Source organism: Cherax quadricarinatus, chromosome 34 (assembly GCF_038502225.1).
Source record: "Cherax quadricarinatus isolate ZL_2023a chromosome 34, ASM3850222v1, whole genome shotgun sequence".
Classification (NCBI taxonomy): domain Eukaryota; kingdom Metazoa; phylum Arthropoda; class Malacostraca; order Decapoda; family Parastacidae; genus Cherax; species Cherax quadricarinatus.
The window spans coordinates 18,924,904-18,946,625 of NC_091325.1; the positions used below are offsets into that span (position 1 = coordinate 18,924,904).

The 21,722-nt window shown below is 39.8% G+C and overlaps 1 protein-coding gene across 1 annotated transcript in view; it reads right to left on the reverse strand.

The window, feature by feature from the left end:
* Positions 1-21,722, reverse strand: part of LOC128693656 (adenosine receptor A2b-like) — a 316,224-nt gene that overhangs the window by 117,153 nt on the left and 177,349 nt on the right. Inside the window, exon 3 of the mRNA XM_070091211.1 lies at positions 2,908-4,490. Within this exon, the coding sequence (XP_069947312.1) occupies positions 2,908-3,096 (189 nt within the window). The 5' untranslated portion in view covers positions 3,097-4,490. The remainder of the gene's footprint in view (positions 1-2,907; positions 4,491-21,722) is intronic.

The following is a 21,722-nucleotide window of genomic DNA, read 5'->3' on the forward strand; positions in this document are numbered from 1 at the left end:
ACCAGAGTATCGTCTCTCCTCACTAGAGTATCGTCTTTCTCCTCACCAGAGTATCGTCTTTCTCCTCACCAGAGTATCGTCTCTCTCCTCACCAGAGTATCGCCTCTCTCTCCTCATCAGAGTATCGTCTTTCTCCTCACCAGAGTATCGTCTCTCTCTCCTCATCAGAGTATCGTCTTTCTCCTCACCAGAGTATCGTCTTTCTCCTCACCAGAGTATCGTCTCTCTCTCCTCATCAGAGTATCGTCTTTCTCCTCACCAGAGTATCGTCTCTCTCCTCACCAGAGTATCGCCTCTCTCTCCTCATCAGAGTATCGTCTTTCTCCTCACCAGAGTATCGTCTTTCTCCTCACCAGAGTATCGCCTCTCTCTCCTCATCAGAGTATCGTCTTTCTCCTCACCAAAGTATCGTCTCTCTCCTCATCAGAGTATCGTCTCTCTCCTCACCAGAGTATCGCCTCTCTCCTCACCAAAGTATCGTCTCTCTCCTCACCAAAGTATCGTCTCTCTCCTCACCAGAGTATCGTAACAGATCCTCTCTTCACTCACATTTCTACCACTGTTCCCCCCACTTACAACTACCACCACTACTTCCACTACCAGATTTACCTCTGCCACTATTTCTCCACTACTTTCTTGCACTCTCTGTTCCGTCCCTGTCCTCCTCTCCTATATACACAGGCTCCCTCACTTTCCTGTTCTAGTGTGACTTGTAAATGGTCCAAGTCGGATCTAAACGTCGTCAAAAGCTTCTGTGTGCGGGTCAGGTGAAAGTACACACGTGCAACTGTGACAGTTTACTGTGGAAACGTTTCGCTCACCATGAGCTTTGCCACGCCAAGGAAAGCGAAACGTTGTCAGAGTAAAATGTCACATAATCTGCACCTTGTCTCCTTTTGCCTAACATATTGTCGGTAATTCTACCAACATTAAACACTATATGCAGGTTGTGTATAGTCTCAGATCCTCTTAGTCTGACACTATTATACAGTCACCACCTCCAAGCACCATGCTAAGTTTAACATGAATATTCATGCCACATTTTTGTCTGGTATGTAATTTCGTTGAGAGGACGTAGATAAAAAAATATTGAAGAAAATTTATTTTTTTCATGAACATGTATGTATAAAATTACAATTTAAATAAAATGCTATAATAATGGCAGAGATTTTTGCAAGAAGAAAATATATCCAGAAATATTGAATATCGTAATGACGATAAAAGTTATTGTTAATGTACAGTGGACAGGTGTTGTTAATATCATCTTCAATTAGAAACAAAGACTGTCTCATTAGCTGTCTCATTAGCTGTCTCATTAGCTGTCTCATTAGCTGTCTCATTACCTGTCTCATTAGCTGTCTCATTAGCTGTCTCATTACCTGTCTCATTACCTGTCTCATTACCTGTCTCATTAGCTGTCTCATTACCTGTCTCATTACCTGTCTCATTACCTGTCTCATTAGCTGTCTCATTAGCTGTCTCATTAGCTGTCTCATTAGCTGTCTCATTAGCTGTCTCATTACCTGTCTCATTAGCTGTCTCATTAGCTGTCTCTTAGCTGTCTCATTAGCTGTCTCATTAGCTGTCTCATTAGCTGTCTCATTAGCTGTCTCATTAGCTGTCTCATTACCTGTCTCATTACCTGTCTCATTACCTGTCTCATTACCTGTCTCATTACCTGTCTCATTACCTGTCTCATTACCTGTCTCATTACCTGTCTCATTAGCTGTCTCATTAGCTGTCTCATTAGCTGTCTCATTAGCTGTCTCATTACCTGTCTCATTAGCTGTCTCATTAGCTGTCTCATTAGCTGTCTCATTAGCTGTCTCATTAGCTGTCTCATTAGCTGTCTCATTAGCTGTCTCATTAGCTGTCTCATTAGCTGTCTCATTAGCTGTCTCATTAGCTGTCTCATTAGCTGTCTCATTAGCTGTCTCTTAGCTGTCTCATTAGCTGTCTCATTAGCTGTCTCATTAGCTGTCTCATTAGCTGTCTCATTAGCTGTCTCATTACCTGTCTCATTACCTGTCTCATTACCTGTCTCATTACCTGTCTCATTACCTGTCTCATTACCTGTCTCATTAGCTGTCTCATTAGCTGTCTCATTAGCTGTCTCATTAGCTGTCTCATTAGCTGTCTCATTAGCTGTCTCATTAGCTGTCTCATTAGCTGTCTCATTAGCTGTCTCATTAGCTGTCTCATTAGCTGTCTCATTAGCTGTCTCATTAGCTGTCTCATTAGCTGTCTCATTAGCTGTCTCATTAGCTGTCTCATTAGCTGTCTCATTACCTGTCTCATTAGCTGTCTCATTAGCTGTCTCATTAGCTGTCTCATTAGCTGTCTCATTAGCTGTCTCATTAGCTGTCTCATTACCTGTCTCATTACCTGTCTCATTAGCTGTCTCATTAGCTGTCTCATTAGCTGTCTCATTAGCTGTCTCATTAGCTGTCTCATTAGCTGTCTCATTACCTGTCTCATTACCTGTCTCATTATCCTTGATTGATAGAATTAGTTGCTCGGATGAATGAATAAATGGATGGATGGATGAATTAATGGGTGAGTGGATGGATGGATGAATGAATGGATGGATGAATGGATGAGTGAATGAATGAATGAATGAATGAATAAATGAATGAATGAATGAATGAATGAATGAATGAATGAGTGGATGGATGAATGGAATGAATGAGCAATGATGGATGGATGGATGAATAAACACTGGTAAAATCACCAACAATATTACAGACAAAACGACACAAGAACAACTAACTGAAGTATTCATTACGACTACATTTCGCTCACGAGAAGCTTTATCAAGCCAATAACGGAGACCGAAACGTAGTCATAAAGCCTAATCAGCTTTTTCTTGTATTTTTTCTTTTTACGCAAGACGACGGATGAACTTACCGGGAGTATGGCAGCGTAGAACTCTCTCTGTGTCTCCTTCTCTAAACTGCTGCTACTGCTGCTACTGCTGCTACTGCTGCTACTGCTGCTGTTGCTGTTGTCCCAGATAGCATCAGTAATGTCATAATACTCAGTAGAAACAGTCGAAGCTTCAGGGAACGATGTTGTGATAATATTGAGGGTAAACATGTTCAACAATCTGTATATCACCCAAAGTCGATATTCAGATTTCCTCTGGACTTATTGAGCTGATAGACAAGTTCACTTAAGCCTATAACTTTCTCGAGGGAACATTACGATCTCAAGTGATAGTAAATGAATTGTGCTAGAGACTTAGAAGCTATTTTGGTTGTTGCAGGCAGTTCTAGATATCTCCACGAACACATATCTATATGAAGGTCACACGTGTTTAAGAGACGACTTTCAATTTGTTTCTGAATGTGCATTCACGCGTGCAGTCTGACGGAGGCTTTTAGCATAAAATGTACACATATTAAGTAGTCTGTACAACTGCTGTTCACTTAGCCTGTGGAATTTCCCAGTTTCCTCAAGCATAAGTTACATTTGTGTTTTCAGAAGGGAACTCTGTCCTGAGAGATGAAGTGAAGCAGAAGCTGGGTGAGGCAGGAGTAAGTTAAGCAGCGGTAAGGGTGAAATGGAGTAATAACAAACAGGACTTGATGAATGTTGTACTAAGGTCAGAACCCTGGAGCACAGGCAGTCAGCAGCAGCAGTGCTCTCTCTCAGGGTTCAGAAGCTGTAGCACAGGTAGTCTGCAGCAGTGTTTGCTTTCAGGGTCCAGGAGCCATAGCACAGGTAGTCAGCAGCAGCAGTGTTCGCTCTCAGGGTTCAGGAGCTGTAGCACAGGTAGTCGGCAGCAGCAGTGTTCGCTCTCAAGGTCCAGGAGCTGCAACACACGTAGTCAGCAGCAGCAGTGCTCGCTCTCAGGAACCAGGAGCTATAGCACAGGTAGTCAGCAGCAGCAGTACTCACTTCAGGGCCAAGGAGCTGTAGCACAGGTAGTCAGCGGCAGCAGTGCTCGTTCCCTTGGTCCAGGAGCTGTAGCACACGTAGTCAGCGGCAGAGGTGCTCATTCTCAGGCTCCATGAGCTGTAGCACAGGTAGTGAGCAGCAGCAATGATAGTTCTCAGCGTCCAGGAGCTGTAGCACAGGTAGTCAGCAGCAGCAATAATAGTTCTCAGCGTCCAGGAGTTGTAGCACTGGTAGTCAGAAGCAGCAATGATAGTTCTCAGCGTCCAGGAGCTGTAGCACAGGTAGTCAGCAGCAGCAATGCTAGTTCTCAGCGTCCAGGAGCTGTAGCACAGGTAGTCAGCAGCAGCAATGCTAGTTCTCAGCGTCCAGGAGCTGTAGCACAGGTAGTCAGCAGCAGCAATGCTAGTTCTCAGCGTCCAGGAGCTGTAGCACAGGTAGTCAGCAGCATCAATGCTGGTTCTCAGCGTCCAGGAGCTGTAGCACAGGTAGTCAGCAGCAGCAATGCTAGTTCTCAGCGTCCAGGAGTTGTAGCACAGGTAGTCAGAAGCAGCAGGGCTCTCAAGATCTCGGCTCTCCCACCCTCACTCCATCTGTCAGGAAACAAGGAAAGCAAGCTAACAATCCTGTAAGTCATCAGTTGGAATTCGACAAAATTCATCAACTGAAAATGAAAGTGAAGATCAGGTCATGAAACATATTCTGTGTACATAATTTTTTTATCGAGGCACCTCCCTTGAATCCCTGCAGGAGGGAAGGTTCGTGGAAATTACACTTCATAATTAGGGATTGGCCAAAGTATCGATATCAGTATCGGCGGGCATAGGCCATTTTTACGGAATCGGTGAAAAAATGGCCGATACCAGCCGATATTCTTTAAATATTAATAGATGTGTTTTAACAATTTCAAAATTAACACTCCCTCACGATTGTGAGGGCTATTCAAACACACACACACTCACACACACACACACACACACACACACACACACACACACACACACACACACACACACACACACACACACACGACATACAAAATACTGAGAGGAATTGACAAGATGGACAAAGACAGGATGTTCCAGAGATTGGACACAGTAACAAGGGGACACAGTTGGAAGTTGAAGACACAGATGAACCACAGGGATGTTAGGAAGTATTTCTTCAGCCACAGAGTAGTCAGTAAGTGGAATAGTTTGGGAAGCGATGTAGTGGAGGCAGGATCCATACATAGCTTTAAGCAGAGGTATGATAAAGCTCACGGCTCAGGGAGAGTGACCTAGTAGCGATCAGTGAAGAGGCGGGGCCAGGAGCTCGGACTCGACCCCCGCAACCTCAACTAGGTGAGTACACACACTACTCTGGCCCACCACACAGTCCACCACTCCACACCCTCAGGCATTTCCCCTCACCCCCCTCTCTCTTTTATCACCTACCTACCACTCTACCTCCTCTCTACCCCACTCTCTCTCTACTTCCTTCGGCCCCCTGCAACAAAAATTAGGTGATTACACCGCACACACTGAACACTCACACAAAAAACACCCACACCCCTCACACGAAAGAAGGTAGGAAACTCACAAGAAATGATCAAGAGGTATGTGAGGAGCTCAACATGACAGGAACTACTCTGGGAAGACAGAACAGAGGGGGACACCAACAGGGAATATACCAACAGGTGTTGAATGGCATAAACACAGCTGAGGAGGAGGTGAAGAAGCTGCTAAGTGACCTCGATTCCTCAAAGGCAGTGGGACCGGACAACTCCCCGTGGGTCTTAAGAGAAGGAGCAGAAACGCTGTGTGTGCCACTAACCACAATCTTCAACACATCCCTTGAAACTGGGCAACTACATGAGGTATAGAAGACGGCAAATGTAGTTCCCATTTTTTTTAAACAGTGACAGAAAAGAGGCATTGAACTATGGACCAGTGTTACTGACGTGTATAGTATGCAAAGTCATGGAGAAAATTATCAGGAGGAGAGTGGTAGAGCACCTGGAACGGAACAAGAGCATAAACGACAACCAGCACGGATTCATGGAAGGTAAATCCTTTGTCACAAACCTTCTGGAGTTTTGTGATAAAGTAACAGAAGTAAGACACGAGAGAAACGGGTGGGTTGATTGCATTTTCTTGGACTGCAAGAAGGCCTTCGACACAATTCCTCACAAGAGATTAGTGCAGAAGCTAGAGGATCAGGCGCATATAACAGGAAGAACACTGCAGTGGATCATAGAATACCTGACAGGGAGGCAAGAACGAGTCATAGTACGTGATGAGGTATCACAGTGGGTACCTGTGATGAGCGGGGTCCCACAGGGGTCGGCCCTAGAAACAGTGTTATTTTTGGAATAAGTGAATGACATGATGGAAGGGATAGACTCAGAAGTGTCCCTGTCTGCAGTTGATGTGAAGTTAATGAGAATTAAAACATATGAGGATCAGGCAGGACTTCAAAGAGACCTGGACAGGCTGCAGGCCTGGTCCAGCAAATGGCTCCTTGAGTTCAACCCCACCAAGTGCAAAGTCATGAAGATTGGGGAAGGGCAAAGAAGACCACAGACGGAGTACAATCTAGGGGGCCAGAGCCTGCAAACCTCACTCAAGGAAGAGGATCTTGGGGTGCGTATAACACCGGGCACATCTCCTGAGGTGCACAGCAACCAAATAACTGTTGCAGCATACGGGCGCCTGACAAACTTAAGAACAGCATTCCGACATCTAAATAAGAAGTCATTCAGAACCCTGTCCACTGTGTACGTTAGGCCCATATTGGAGTATGCAGGGCCAGTTTGGAACCCTCACCTAACCAAGCATGTGAGGAAACTAGAGAAAGTGCAAAGGTTTGCAACAAGACTAGTTCCGAAGCTAAGGGGTATGTCCTACGAGGAGAGGCTAATGGAAATCAACCTGACGACACTGGAAGACAGGAGAGATAGAGGGGAAATGATAACGACATACAAAATACTGAGAGGAATCGACAAGGTGGACAGAGACAGGGGACACAGCAACAAGGGGTCACAGTTAGAAGCTGAAGACTCAGATGAATCACAGGGACATTAGGAAGTATTTCTTCAGCCACAGAATCGTCAGAAAGTGAAATAGTCTAGGAAGTGATGTACTGGAGGCAGGATCCATACATAGATTTAAGAAGAGGTATGATAAAGCGCGTGGAGCAGGAAGAGTGACCCGTATGGACCAGTGAAGAGGTAGGGCCAGGAGTTATGACTCGACCCCTGCAAACACAACTAAGTGAGTACACACAAACAAACACACACTATCGACAAGTGCCTTTCACAAGCAGCAATTAACGTAGGCCAAATAATGATTAATAACATTATCATCTCAGAGAAACTAAGTTATTACATTTTTAACCTTACTGTGTTATTTAATACTCATTGCACAATAAACATCCCCTTATATATTGAACACAATCATTATAATTTTAAAAATGTATAGGAAAAATATCAATATCAATATGACTCTCGAAATACATATCCCAGTAATCTTATATACATATATAGAACCTTACATGAGGGATTAGGCCAGTATGATACAGCAGGCCGGGCGATACCTTTTACAGACAAATTGTTTAGGCAGTTCAAGGCAAAATGTAGACGTCTACTATTCCTTTTTAAAGCATTCAATATGATGCTCAGCATCTCAAACTGGTGATATCTTTTTATTTACTGGTTGATCGAACCTCCTATAAAAGAGTTATCAAGTCATGACAAATCTGCCAAAAAAGGAGGTTAGGTTAGGCTTACCTCGTAGTGGGTAGGACTAAAAATTTACCAAGTAGTATTTACTCTCTTCTGTATTCTCAAGCATCAGAATCAAGAGTAACAGTTATAGAAATTGAAATAGCTAATAATAATTGATTTTGATTGCTTAGTTAATCTTAAGTTAATTTTAAGCCAGCCCGTAATGCTATGCATATAAGTGGCTTTGGCATGCTGCTCTTACCTGTATTTTTTTGTACCTCTGTTTGTATGCTTAAATTAATAAATAAATAAATAAATAAAGAACTAGACTCGTTAAAAGTAAACATACGCCTCTGAAAAGCATAAATAACAAAAAAGGCACAATACCGTCGTTGTAAGCTTCTCTCTTTTATGTGCGGGTTATTTGTGTAAAAGCATAAACAGTAAAAGATACTCTTAGGAAGCTGCCTAAGCACAGGGGGAGACAGATGGATGGGAAACAGGATAATGGCAGGTAAGACAATGGTATCGGATGGAATTTAAGTGTGAACGGAAGTGTTGGAAAGCTTCATCGCGGTTGTGCTAAGCACGCCAGGGTAATCAGCACTGGGAGTTCAAAATTATCCAGATTTATTGAAATGACCAGATTATGAATCCTAAGGACGCGCTACTCAGATTAAAAATCAATGTAATGCAGAAGCTATCTGAAGACGGATTTGTATTTTTCGAATCGATACAGTAAAGAACACCAACAACAATCACACCACACAATCAATCACACTTGTGTCCTTTTACTTTACATATTGTCGGTAATTCTACTAACTTTATTACAACAATCACACCATCATCACCACAAAAGCAAGAGGATATGAAGTACAGATACGTTGCACTTTCTGAACTGTAGTGGAGGCACTCTTCTTGCAAGACAGTGATGGAGTGAATGATGATGAAAGTGTTTCTTCTTCGGGTCAACTTGCCTCTGTGGAAAACATCCGATGTGTTAATAAGAAAAAAAATAAGCAATTAAGTAGCTATCAAAGAAATTTTAAGAGGGACTGCCAGATATGATATTATAAATACGAGTTTTACGTATGTCTAGAAAAACAACAAATATATTACTTTGAGATTCATGTCAATGTTAAAAATCCTACTTATATGAATAACTAACTTACGAATCTGAGGAAGGATTGATAAAACGAACGAAATAACGGTAAACACGACAGCATATTCCTCTTATCTCCCAATTATTCTCAATAAAGTGATAAGAAAGATGTAAGGAAATTCATGAGTATTCCCAGCCAGCATCCACAAAGTCTGAGGAGGACAGAAGGATTATTTGGGAGCCACCAATTTTCAAGCGTTGGTGTGGTAATGGCTGTTATTGAGTGTGCTCCCCAACGCGGAATGGAGCCTCTCAGGGCGCTCCAGTCTGGGATCCTGTTGCGCCCAACAAATCGTGAGTACGGCTTTGAACTCAGGTAGGGCTTGGAGGGGCTGCAAATTTTCTGAAGAAATAAGTCCTTTCTAAAATTTTCTCTTATACGTTTAAAGATATTTTTTTTTTAATTTATGTTAATATAAAAATTAATAATTTTGTACCAAAAGAACCTTAGAAAACTTACGTAACCTTATGATAACAAGCGCTATTTAATTTAGCCTAATCCAACTAAATATATTTTAGACAAGTTTACAATAATTCAATAATAAACCAACACAATGAAATATATTTTTTTTAGTTAGGTTCAGAAATATTTTTTGCGAAATTATTGCATACACAAATTTTCGCTTGCCCCATTCGGCAAGAAGAGCGTTGCTATTTAAGCCCATACCGCAAGTTTTACCAATTCGGCACGACATATATATATGTCGTTCCGAATTGGAGCTGAACACAGAAGCCATAAAAGAATAGTAAAACAATGAGTTATGTTCTTAAGATTCTTGCTGCTTTTCCAAAACTTGACAGAGGATTTCCGTCAAGGTCATCCGACTTAGTGACTTGAGTCGACCAGTTTCTTTCAAGCCTCTGCTGTTTCTGTCCACCTTACAGTAAAAGTCTGTCCCTGTGTGTGAACTGACTTTTGTTGGTAAAATCCAGGGAAAAATAATGTTAGAAAACACAACTTCCTTTGAAACGTCATATCCTGTGTAAGAAAACCCTTCAGTTGTGTGTTAGAAACTCCAGTACCTGCTGGAAGTATTTAAGTGTGATGGGTAAAAGATATCAGTGAATAATACACCAATAACCCGCACACAGTTAATAGTACAAGTTGGACCGAAACGTCCTCATAAGCTTCCTTCTTCTATGTGCGGGTTATGTGTGCATTGTTCCAGTCACGGTATTGTGACTGTTTGTTCCTCGGATCAGTGAAACTAATGACATCAATAAAATAATTGTTGTGAGTACCCTGCAAACTTGCTCTTAGGGACGGGGTCTAGCTCTTGTATCATGGAAACTAACTCACGAAATCGTCATAACACGATTGCAAATAAATTAGAGAATATGTGTGTTAACACACTGGCCTGCGGGTTTTAGGACTCACTAGCCATGAGTTCAAACCCCATCCGTTCCCTAATTTATGGAAACAATCTGTGTACAAAGCCCACTAAAACCGTACGCCTTCCTTTAAGTAGAATACACCAGGGCCCCCGAAACCCTCTCCAGGTAAACTCCAGAGCTAAAAGTTTAAAGCCAATATGATAAGTCATTCTTAAGTAATAGTCCCAAAAAAATATTGACACCATCTTTATTATAGTTATATATCTGAAACCAACACAGTCTAAAACCAATCAAAATATATCTCTAAGACAATCAAGTACTGAAAGTTTGAAATCGATCTGAAGAGGCATTCCCTAGTTGTAAGGCAAAACGTAAATTAAATTCATTAGGCAAAACTAGAAAATTGGTATTTAAGAGGCCATCAACAATGTGATCATTTTGAGCAATATACATCAAGTCTGAAAATGGGAATTAAAATAGGCATAGACCAGTTTTTGTACAGATACAAATAATCTCAGTTTTTTAACCGTTATTAAAACGGCTAATATAAGCCTACACAGCCTACATCTGTGTTAAATCTTTGTATAAGATGAATTAACTTTTAAAGTCGTTCAGAAGATACATGCTAAAGTTATTTAATTATAATATTACAACAGTTAATAAATAAAATAGTTCAAAGTGTACCAACACAATACGAATATTCTTCTAATTTTAATACAATGTTGTTGAAAGTGGAAAATTTATCGGAAAAACCTTCCTAAGGGCACTTGTGTATAACATAAACTTTGCTTTAATATGCACCAGCACTAAAAATTTAAAGCCGATCAGACAAAATGTTCTCAAGTTATGTGCTAAAACCATGGATGGAAAAAAATCTGAAAACCACTAAGGGTATCCCTTAGTGGTAACGCACTGCGTACCTTGTTCCAAGGTTCGTAGGATCGAGTCTCCTTCAGCCAGAGATCAGTGTTTATATATATATATATATATATATATATATATATATATATATATATATATATATATATATATATATATATATATATATATATATATATCGTGCCGAACATGTAAAACTGGTCAATTAGCAAGAACTCATTTAAAATTAAGTCCTTTCTAAAATTTTCTCCTATACGTTTAAAGATATATTTTTTTCATTAATGTTAATGTAAAAAAATTAAATTTTGCATCAGAAGAATGTTAGAAAACTTACCTAACCTTATTATAAGAAGAACAATTTATTTTAGCCTAACCCAACTAAATATATTTTAAATTTGTTTACAATAATTTAATACTAAACAAACACAGTGAAATATATTTTTTTTCGTTAGGTTCAGAGTGATTTTTACGAAATTATTGCATACACAAATTTTCGCTTGTCCTATATGGCAAGATGAGCGTTGCTATTTAAGCCAAGATCGCAAGTTCTGCCTATTCGGCACGACATATATATATATATATATATATATATATATATATATATATATATATATATATATATATATATATATATATATATATATATATATATACATATCTCAATAGGCAATGTTGAAATATTCCAAGTGGATTCGTGATTTCTCACGTTATCAAGGAACAAAAATAAAATAGGACAACAAAAGACATATGAAGCTGAGATATGACCAAGTATGTATATATATAATACACACTAAGATTTGCTCTAGTGTCTACACTTGTAATTACTTTTGTTCGGTGGTGAAGCAATGAAATGGTTATAACTTAAAAACAAGCTGAGAATGACAACTACTCAATCCTTGTCTAATTTGAGATGGAAGTATACATGGGATTGAAATATGTCACGTTCTGGCATTTCTTGGTACTTGGCCTCGATTCTGGTACTGCACAAAGGATAATTTTTTCCAACTGTGGGTTTGTATACACCTTGAACAGACTGTCTAGAGCCATCTGGCAAACTACGGAGACTTTCTAAACTAAACTACACTATTTTTCTCGCGATTTTCTGCTGCATTTGGCAGATATTGTTAGTCTCTGGATAATATTTATCTTCCTAACCGTAAGATCTTCACGTAAACCCTCATGATGGCTTAAACACGAAGCGTTTATTCCTGATGTTACATCACTCTTTTAATTTTGGGGATTTCAAGCTTTCGTTATCATAGGCATTGGTTCAGCCTATCAGGTATTGGTTCAGTCTATCAAACATTGGTTCAGCTTATAAGACATTGATTCAACCTTGCCGGAGAAGGTAGATCACTCTCACTCCTTCAGTTGTCTCCCCAGTGAACTTCTCTATATTCTAATGATGAAGTCGAGCTATGATATTCTAAAGCCTGGAATATTCACGAAGAAGCACTGTTGTTAAATTAGACACATGTGCAGCTCTTTGGTATCTTTATTGGGGAAACGTTTCGCCACACAGTGGCTTCATCAGTCCATACAAAGGAGAAACTTGAAGAACAGGAGGAGAATGAGGTAATCAGTCCCTCAACCTTGAGTCGATGTGGTCAGTCCATCAATCTTGAATAGAATACCTGACCACATCGACTCAAGGTTGAGGGACTGATTACCTCATTCTCCTCCTGTTCTTCAAGTTTCTCCTTTGTATGGACTGATGAAGCCACTGTGTGGCGAAACGTTTCCTCAATAAAGATACCCAAGAGCTGCACATGTGTCTAATTTAACAACATGTTGGTTCTCTGAACCATTCATCTACAACGAAGAAGCACTAAACACGTCAGAGCCTTGCAAGACCTTGGGAATGAGAGTTAATATGGTTTGATACAAATTGGAGGATCTTTCTGATTCCTTGTATCAAGAGCCCTTCGCCAGTGGTAATGGTATGTGTAGGTACCATCTGGTCTAATTTACGGACACATAAGAGTGGTTGACTTCCACGCGGTTACTTGAGAAAGCTTCTTCTGATCGGGTTCAAACGCTCAACACTTGTTAATCCTACTTAAGAAGGTTCGGATTTTAATTGGAGTGTTTAGGTGCAGAATATTTAGTTTAATTTTGAAAATATTGTTTATTCTTTCGTGAAATAAAATAAGAATCCCTCTATAAAAGGCCTCAGTCTTTAATTGTTGATTCATCTTATGAGAAGCTCCGTTTGCACTTAGTTCAAGCCATTAAGTGGAAATTTTCAATTTACTAACATGTTGTAGTTACTTTAATAATATCATTAGTATTAGTATTATTATTATAATCATTACTAAGAGTTAAATCCACAAGGGTCATATAGCGCTGCTATTGTAGTTACAAAATTGGGACTTATTAGTTCCTGTGCAATAAGTCTAGAATGACTGTCTTGATCGACTTGGAAATTTTCTCTACGACGGAAAGTTTACACTTTTCTTAGGCTTCTAAGTTCCAATTAGCCGGTTGTAATAAACATTTTTTTATACAGCTTTCCGTGCAATAAATGGAGAATGCCTCTTCAGACCGGCTTCAAACTTGGGGTTTTTCGTTCCAGTTTAGTAATTTTATTAGAGAATTTGAGAAAATATGGCTATTGGTTTCTATTCAATGACTAGTGGATGACTCTTCTGATCGGCATTAACCTATCATCGCTGATATATTTAAGAAGGTTTGGATTGTTATTAAACTGCACTTGGCCTCGGGTTCGAGCCTCGCCCTGTCCTTGATAAAAGTTATACTTGTATTATGATTTTTTTCTTAAGCAAATTTTTGTTCAGTATTTATCGCTCTTATCTGAAGACCTTCAAGTCTGTCTCAAGACCAGCCACTTTAATGGGCTTTAATAATTTTTTGATCTGTTAAATTATTAAAAACTTAGAGCCTTTAAGTTCATCAACAATTTATGTTTTGATAAAAGGTTTCAAACAAACATTTTCCACTTTAATTTTCTATTATATATATCCCTTCTTGTGTTCACGTTATGTATATGCGTTGAGTATTTTCTTGACAATATACTTATAACAATTATCCTCATAAGTCTAGCTTTTCATTGCAAAACAAGAGCACGTCTTATACTTCATATGAAGAACTAAACCTGTGTGGGTCTCAAACCTCAAACCTCTGGAAGTTCTCAAACCTCTGGCCACTAACCGTGACAGGTATGCTAGCTAAAGTAACCACGCATCTTCAGAAGGTCGGAGAATATACACCGCGAGATGTATAGTTCAGTATATATACTCATATACATATGTATGAAATTAGTCCTGTAGCTTGCCACAACCACGTAAGTGTCCTCATCAGAAGTGGCATGTCCAGTGCTACTGGGCACTTAATATATGTGACATTGATGGCTCAGTGGTCTAAGGCGTCTTGGAATTTTGACGTGCTACTCGGGTGGGCAATTGAAGTATCGGGGGTTCGATTCCCGACCAGTGTAGTTTGTTATTTAAAAAAAAAAAAAAAAAAAAAAAACTTGTTCATGATTACATTATATGTGAGTAAATTGCTATATGCATTTACTTCAATCGATGTCTTAAAGATACAAGTATTCTTGAAGTCAATGTGCTTATGAAAATGAACCTTAATGAACAAGATCTGGTTGATAATATCTTTATTTACTACAAGTACATGTACATGGTTTTAGGGAGGAGGGAGGGGGTAAAGGAGGTTTTGTGTGCGAGGGGCTTGGACTTCCAGCAGGCATGCGTGAGCGTGTTTGATAGGAGTGAATGGAGACAAATGGTTTTTAATACTTGACGTGCTGTTGGAGTGTGAGCAAAGTAACATTTATGAAGGGATTCAGGGAAACCGGCAGGCCGGACTTGAGTCCTGGAGATGGGAAGTACAGTGCCTGCACTCTGAAGGAGGGGTGTTAATGTTGCAGTTTAAAAACTGTAGTGTAAAGCACCCTTCTGGCAAGACAGTGATGGAGTGAATGATGGTGAAAGTTTTTCTTTTTCGGGCCACCCTGCCTTGGTGGGAATCAGCCAGTGTGATAATAAAAATAAAAAAACATGTACAAGGTATACAGTCCTAGCTGACATCAATGACTTACTACTACATTGGAAGCCGCTTGTTATGCTGAGAATTTCGGGCAAATTAGTTCATTTTTTTCCTAGGATGCGACCCACACCAGTCGACTAACACCCAGGTACCCATTATTACTAATGGGTGAACATGAATAACCGGTGTAAGGAAACATACCCAATGTTTCTACCCTCGATGGGAATCGAGCCCGGGCCCTCACCGTGTGAAGCGAGAGCTTTTGCCACCAGGCCACGGGCCACAGTTAAAATTTATTGATTAACCAAGTCATCGAATACCTCTATAAAACGAATAATTAAAAATGGAGAAGTAAGATGTCAGCACTCTTGTGGATAGACAGCAATTGACTGAATGATGGTGAATGTGTTTCTTATTGCTTGGCTCATCCTACCTGTGTTGCACGCAGGTGTGTTAAAAAAACATTATTATCTTAATTAAGAAGTGGAAAATCTTCATAGATCATGCACTGTTTACTGAGTGTGGGGGTAATCAGATTTGATCCGAGGAAGGGGAAAGTAACTATAATTCCTTGGATCAAGAGCAGCTTCAAGGAATCCCAAGATGAAAATCTCAGAGTGCCGCGGGTCAGGCGGGAGCATCACAGGAGCACATGTGGTGCAGGAGACAAACACCTTAGTGAGTGTTTACCTCGTGTGCACCAGCAGGTATAGTAGTGGTGTGCAGTGGTTTGTTTCTGCTAAGTACAAGGATGGCAACGCACTCACCTGACACTGAGTGTCCGTGGTTTAATCACAGGCACGGGTGGAAACGTTGGGCATGTTTCTTTACACCTGCTGTCCTTGGCCACTTAGCAGTAAGTAGGTACCTGGGTGTTAGTCAACTACTGTGGATCACATCCTTGGCAACAAGATTAAATAACCCCAATTCAAATAAGACAGTCCTTGATAATGCAGTGACTTCCTTGAGTTATTTTGGGTGGCTAACCCTCCCCCAAGTTAAAAACCCTAAGAAATCTTATCTTATCTTCACCATCGAGGAAGGTGACGATCTCTCAGGACAATTTATCTCTCTACCGAGAAAGGGCGACGATTAATTGGAATGATCCCCATTAATATTAAGCGCTTTTGCCTGGAAATTGTATTTAAATGGACATTTTCCAAGAAAAGAATTCAATATATCTTCAAGATGCAAAATACTCAGGCATCCTCACTGCAGTTGTATGTGAACCTTCTTCTTCTAATCTTCCTAGACGATATATCATTGCCCTTAAGGACCTCGCCAACGACCCCAACATTATCGTCACCACCGCGGACAAAGGAGGTGGAGTCGTCATACTCAACACCAGTGACTACAACACCAAAATGATGGACCTCTTGAATGATCAGTCTACATACGAACCCATCAGCACTCAACAGTGGGAGACACTTACCAAAGATTTTCTATACAAAACCAGACAAATACTCAAACGCACTAGAGAAGGGAAGAAATTTCTGTACTTGTTACCAAGCAACCCTAAAACAGCACACATGTATGGTTTACCCAAGACCCATAAACACAATATTCCTCTCAGACCAATCACGTCAGGTATAGGCAGTGCACCACACAAACTAGCCGGAGTTCTTGCCAAACATCTTTGCTGCCTTCTGGGGACCATCAGCCCCACTCATCTTAAACATTCAGGCGAACTTTTCAACCGCATCCGTAACCTCTCCATCCGTAACAAGAAACTAAGCAGTTTGGATGTGACTTCCCTCTTCACAAAAGTACCTACCAAAAAAGCCATCGAGGTTCTACGACGTAAAGTCAATCAGGACCTTAATTTTCCTCTACCTCTCGGAGATTTTGTTGACTTGACTGAACTCTGTGTTAATTTCAACTATTTTTCTTTCAATAACAAGCTCTACAAACAAACCTACGGCATGGGAATGGGGTCCCCCATCAGTGCCGTCCTAGCCAACTTGTACATGGAACACCTAGAGTCCGAACACTTCGCCAACATCATCCCTTCAAGCGTCACTTGGTTACGTTACGTGGACGACGTCCTCGTAATAACGCCCAAACGTTTTGATGTACGGAATCTTCAGGCAAGGCTCAACGCAGTTGAACCGGCGATCCAGTTTACACTAGAAGAAGAATCCAATGACAAGCTACCTTTCCTCGACGTCCTCATTCACAAAGTAGACAACAGCCTAAGATTTCAAGTTTATCGGAAACCTACCAATAAAAACGATCTCACACACTTCTATTCCAGTCAAGATACTAAGACCAAAAGAGGCATCATCATCGGGTTTTTCCTAAGAGCATACCGAATTTGTAGTCCTGAGTTTCTTGACGAGGAATGTACATACATTCACCGAACCTTCACAGATTTACATTTTCCTTCCTTTTTCATCAAAGACTGCAAGAAAAGAGCCCTTCAGATCATTAATTCTCCACGCACCAACACCACTCCTAACAAAGTTATAATTCTTCCCAACAGCCAGGTTGCACTGAACGTTTCTAAAGTACTTTCACAAGCTAACACCAGAGTCGCCATCGCTTCCAGCACTTCGGTAAAGGATCTAATCAGAACAAAATCCAAGCACCACGAACCAGTCAACGCAGGGGTTTACACTATACCCTGTGGAGGCTGCGACAGGATTTATGTAGGTGAAACAGCAAGAAACCTCGACACCCGCCTCAATGAACACATTTATGCATGTAGGAACGATAACTTGAACAACGCCTGTGTACAACACCGAAATTCCACCAATCATCTCATGAAGTTCAGGGACGCCCAACTAGTGATCAAAGAAACTAATTTCCGCAGATGCAAGTGCCTTGAATCTTCACTAATAGCTGTTTCTAATACAATTAAACAAAACAAAGGCAGCTTCACCATCTCTGAAGTCTTAGCAAGAATCCTCCTGAAAACAGTAAATCCTGCAATCACATAGTCTCTCCTGTTAATACTACACAAGCACATTACAGAGAATGAACATTGAAACAGGCTGCCTCTATCCAGCCTCCAATAGAAATATTTGTCTAACCAATTTTTATGTCTCCCAAGTAATAGCCTTTACATTGTTTACTCATGTGCAAGTTAATTGTTCTACATATTGTATTACTTCTACTACTACTACTACTACTACTACTACTAGTATTGCACCTCACTCTGAGTCTATATATACCCTCTGTGTCCATGTACTGTTTGTAACGGCTTGATAAAGCTCCTGGAGAGCGAAACGTTGCCATAATAAAATGTCACATTAGTTGCACTTGTGTCCTTTTACTTTACATACTGTCGGTAATTCTACCAACTTTATTACAGGCAATATAAATGTATAAATTCAAGGATAATGTGGATTAAAATAAGGGTCGGATATGAAAAGTGGGTTATAGTAAGTGTGCATGCATTTAAAGAGAGAAGTGTAGAGAGAGGGTGGGATTTGAGGAGATGTTAAGCGAGTGTTTAGGAATTTTTGAACCAAATGAGAGAGTAGTTGTGGTAGGAGACCTGAAGCCTAAAGTAGAGGAAATGGTTATAGAGGGTGTAGTAGGTAAGTCTGGGGTGCTAGGTGTAAATAATAATGATAGCCTTTGAGCTTTTTTTAAGAAAAAAAGGATGAACTATACAAGATATGATATAGGGCGTAATGAGAGTAATTTGTTGGACTGTGTATTGGTAGATAAAAGACTGATGGGTAGACTTCAGGATGTGTGTGCTTATAGAGAGGGTCACAGACATATCAGATAATTTTTAGTTGTAGCTACAGTGAGTAAAAGGTAGATGGGATACAAGGAGAATGGAATCAGCAAGTAAGAGAGAGGTGAAGGTTTATAAATTAAAGGAAGAAGCGGTTAAGGTAAGATATAAACAACTATTGGAAGGAAGATGGGCTAGTGAGAGTATAGGCAATGAGGTTGAAGAGGTATGGGGTAGATTTAAAAATTTAGTGTTAGAGTGTTCAGCGGAAGTTTGTGGTTACAAGAAAATAGGTGCGGGAGTGAAGAAGAGTGACTGGTGAAATAAGGTAAAGAGAGTAATAAGGGAGAAAAAGTTACGATATGAAAAGTTTTTACAAAGTAGAAGTAATACAAGGAGGGAGATGTATATATAGAGAAAAAGAGAGGTTAAGAGAGTGGTGAATGAACGTAAAAGGAGAGCAAATAAGAGAGTGGGTGAGATGTTATCAACTAATTTTGTTGAGAATAAGAAAAAGTTTTGGAGTGAGGTAAAAAAAGTTGAGAAAACCTAGGGAAAGAATGCATTTGACAGTTAAAAATAGGAGAGGAGAGTTATTAAATGGAGAATTAGAGGTATCGAGAAAATGGAGGGAATATTTTGAGGAACTGTTAAATGTTCATGAAGATAGGGAAGCTGTAATTTCGTGCAATGGGCGGGGAGGTATAACATCTTGTAGAAGCGAAGAAGAGCCAGTTGTGAGTGAGAGGGAGGAGCGTGAGGCAGTGGGTAGAAGGGCAGGGGGTAAAGTAGCTGGGATTGATGGGATAAAGTCGAATGTTAAAAGCAGGCAGGGATTTAGCTTTAGAGTGGTTGCTTTTATTTAATAAATGTATTGGAGAGGGCAAAGTACCTAGGGATTGGCAGAGAGCATGCATGATTTCTTTGTGTAAAGGCAAAGAGGACAAGAGAGACTGTAAGAAGTATAGAGAAATAAGCCTGTTGAGCATACCTGGTAAAATGTGTTATTATTGAAAGCATCAAGAGTAAGACGGAGAGCAGGATAGCAGATGAACAAGGAGGCCTCAGAAAGGTAAGGGGTGTGTTGTCCAAGTGTTTCCAGTAAAACATATAGGTGAACAGTATTTAGATAAGGGTAAAGACGTTTTTGTTACAATTATAGATTTAGAAAAGGCATATGACAGGGTAGATAGGGGGAAATTGTGGCAGATGTTTCAAATGTATGGAATAAGAGGTACGTTACTGAGAGCAGTGAAGAGCTGTTACGAGGATAGTGAGGCTCAGGTTGGAGTATGTAGGAGAGAGGATGATTATTTCCCAGTAAAAGTAGGCCTTAGACAGGGATGTGTGATGTCGCCATGGTTGTTCAATATGCTTTTAGAGGGGTTGTCAGAGAAGTGAATGTTCGGGTGTTGGCAAGAGGTGTGGGATTAAAAGAAAAAGAATCTAACACAAAGTGAGAGTTGTCACAGTTGCTCTTTACTGATGGCACTGTGCTTTTGGGAGATGCTGAAGAGTAGTTCCAGAGGTTGGTGGATGAGTTTGGTAGTGTATGTAAAAGGAAATTACAAATGAACATAGGAAAGAGTAAGGTGATGAGGATAACAAAATTTTAGGCAATGAATGACTGGATATCAAACTGGAGGGAGGGAGTATAGAGGAAATGAATGTATTTAGATATTTGGGAGTGGACGTGCCAGCAAATGGGTCTGTGAAAGATATGAATCATAGAACTGATGTAGGGAAAAAGAGAAGTTTTTGGAGACAAAGAACGTTATCCATGGAAGCAAAGAGGGACATGTATAAAAGTATAGTTATACCAACTCTCTTATATGGGTGTGAAGCATGGTTAGTGAATGTTGCAACAGGGAGAAGGCTAGAGGCAGTTGAGATGTCGTGTCTGAGGGCAATGTGTGATGTGAATATAATATAGAGAATCTGTAGTTTGGAAATTAGAAGGTGCAGGGTTATTAAAAGTATTATCCAGATGGCTGAGAAGGGGTTGTTGAGGTGGTTTGGACATTTAGAGAGGATGGAATAAAATGGAATGACTTGGAATGCGTATAAATCTGTAGTGGAAGGAAGGCGGAGTAGAGGCCGGCCTACGGAAAGTTGGAGGGAGGGGGTTAAAGGTTTTGTGTAAATGGTGCTTGGACTTCCAGCAAGCGAGCGTGAGCGTATTAGACATTAGCGAGTGGAGACAAATGAATTTTATAATTTGACTTGCTGTTGTAATGTGAGCAAAATAACATGAACGAATTCAGGGAGACCGGCAAGCCAGACTTGAATCCTGTAGGTAGGAAGTACAGTGCCTGCACTCTGAACCAGGGGAGTTGATATGCTGCAGTTTTTTCAACTGTAGTGTAGGTACGCCTCTGACAAAACAGTGATGGAGTGAAAGATGATGAAAGTGTTTCATCGTTTCCTGGTCACCCTGCCTTTGGTGGGAAACGGTCGATGTGTCAATAAAATAACATATGTCGTGCCGTACAGGTAAAATTGGTCAATTAGCAAGAACTCGTTTAAAATTAAGTCCTTCCTAAAAATTTCTCATACACGTTTAAAGACATTTTTTTTAATTTATGTTAATGAAAAAAAAATATTTTTTTACCAGAAGAACCTTAACAAATTACCTAACCTTATTATAACAAGCGCAATTTAATTTAGCCTAAACCAGCTAAATATATTTTAGATAAGTTTACAATAATTTAATAATAAACAAACACAATGAAATATATTTTTGCATTCACAAATTTTCGCTTGCCTTATCCGGCAGAAAGAGTGTTGGTATTTAAGCCAAAATCGCAAGTTTTACCTATTCGGCGCGACATTATATATATATATATATATATATATATATATATATATATATATATATATATATATATATATATATATATATATATATATATATATTTATATATATATATATATATATTTATATATATATATATATAATATATATATATATATATATATATATATATATATATATATATATATATATATATATATATATATATATATGTATA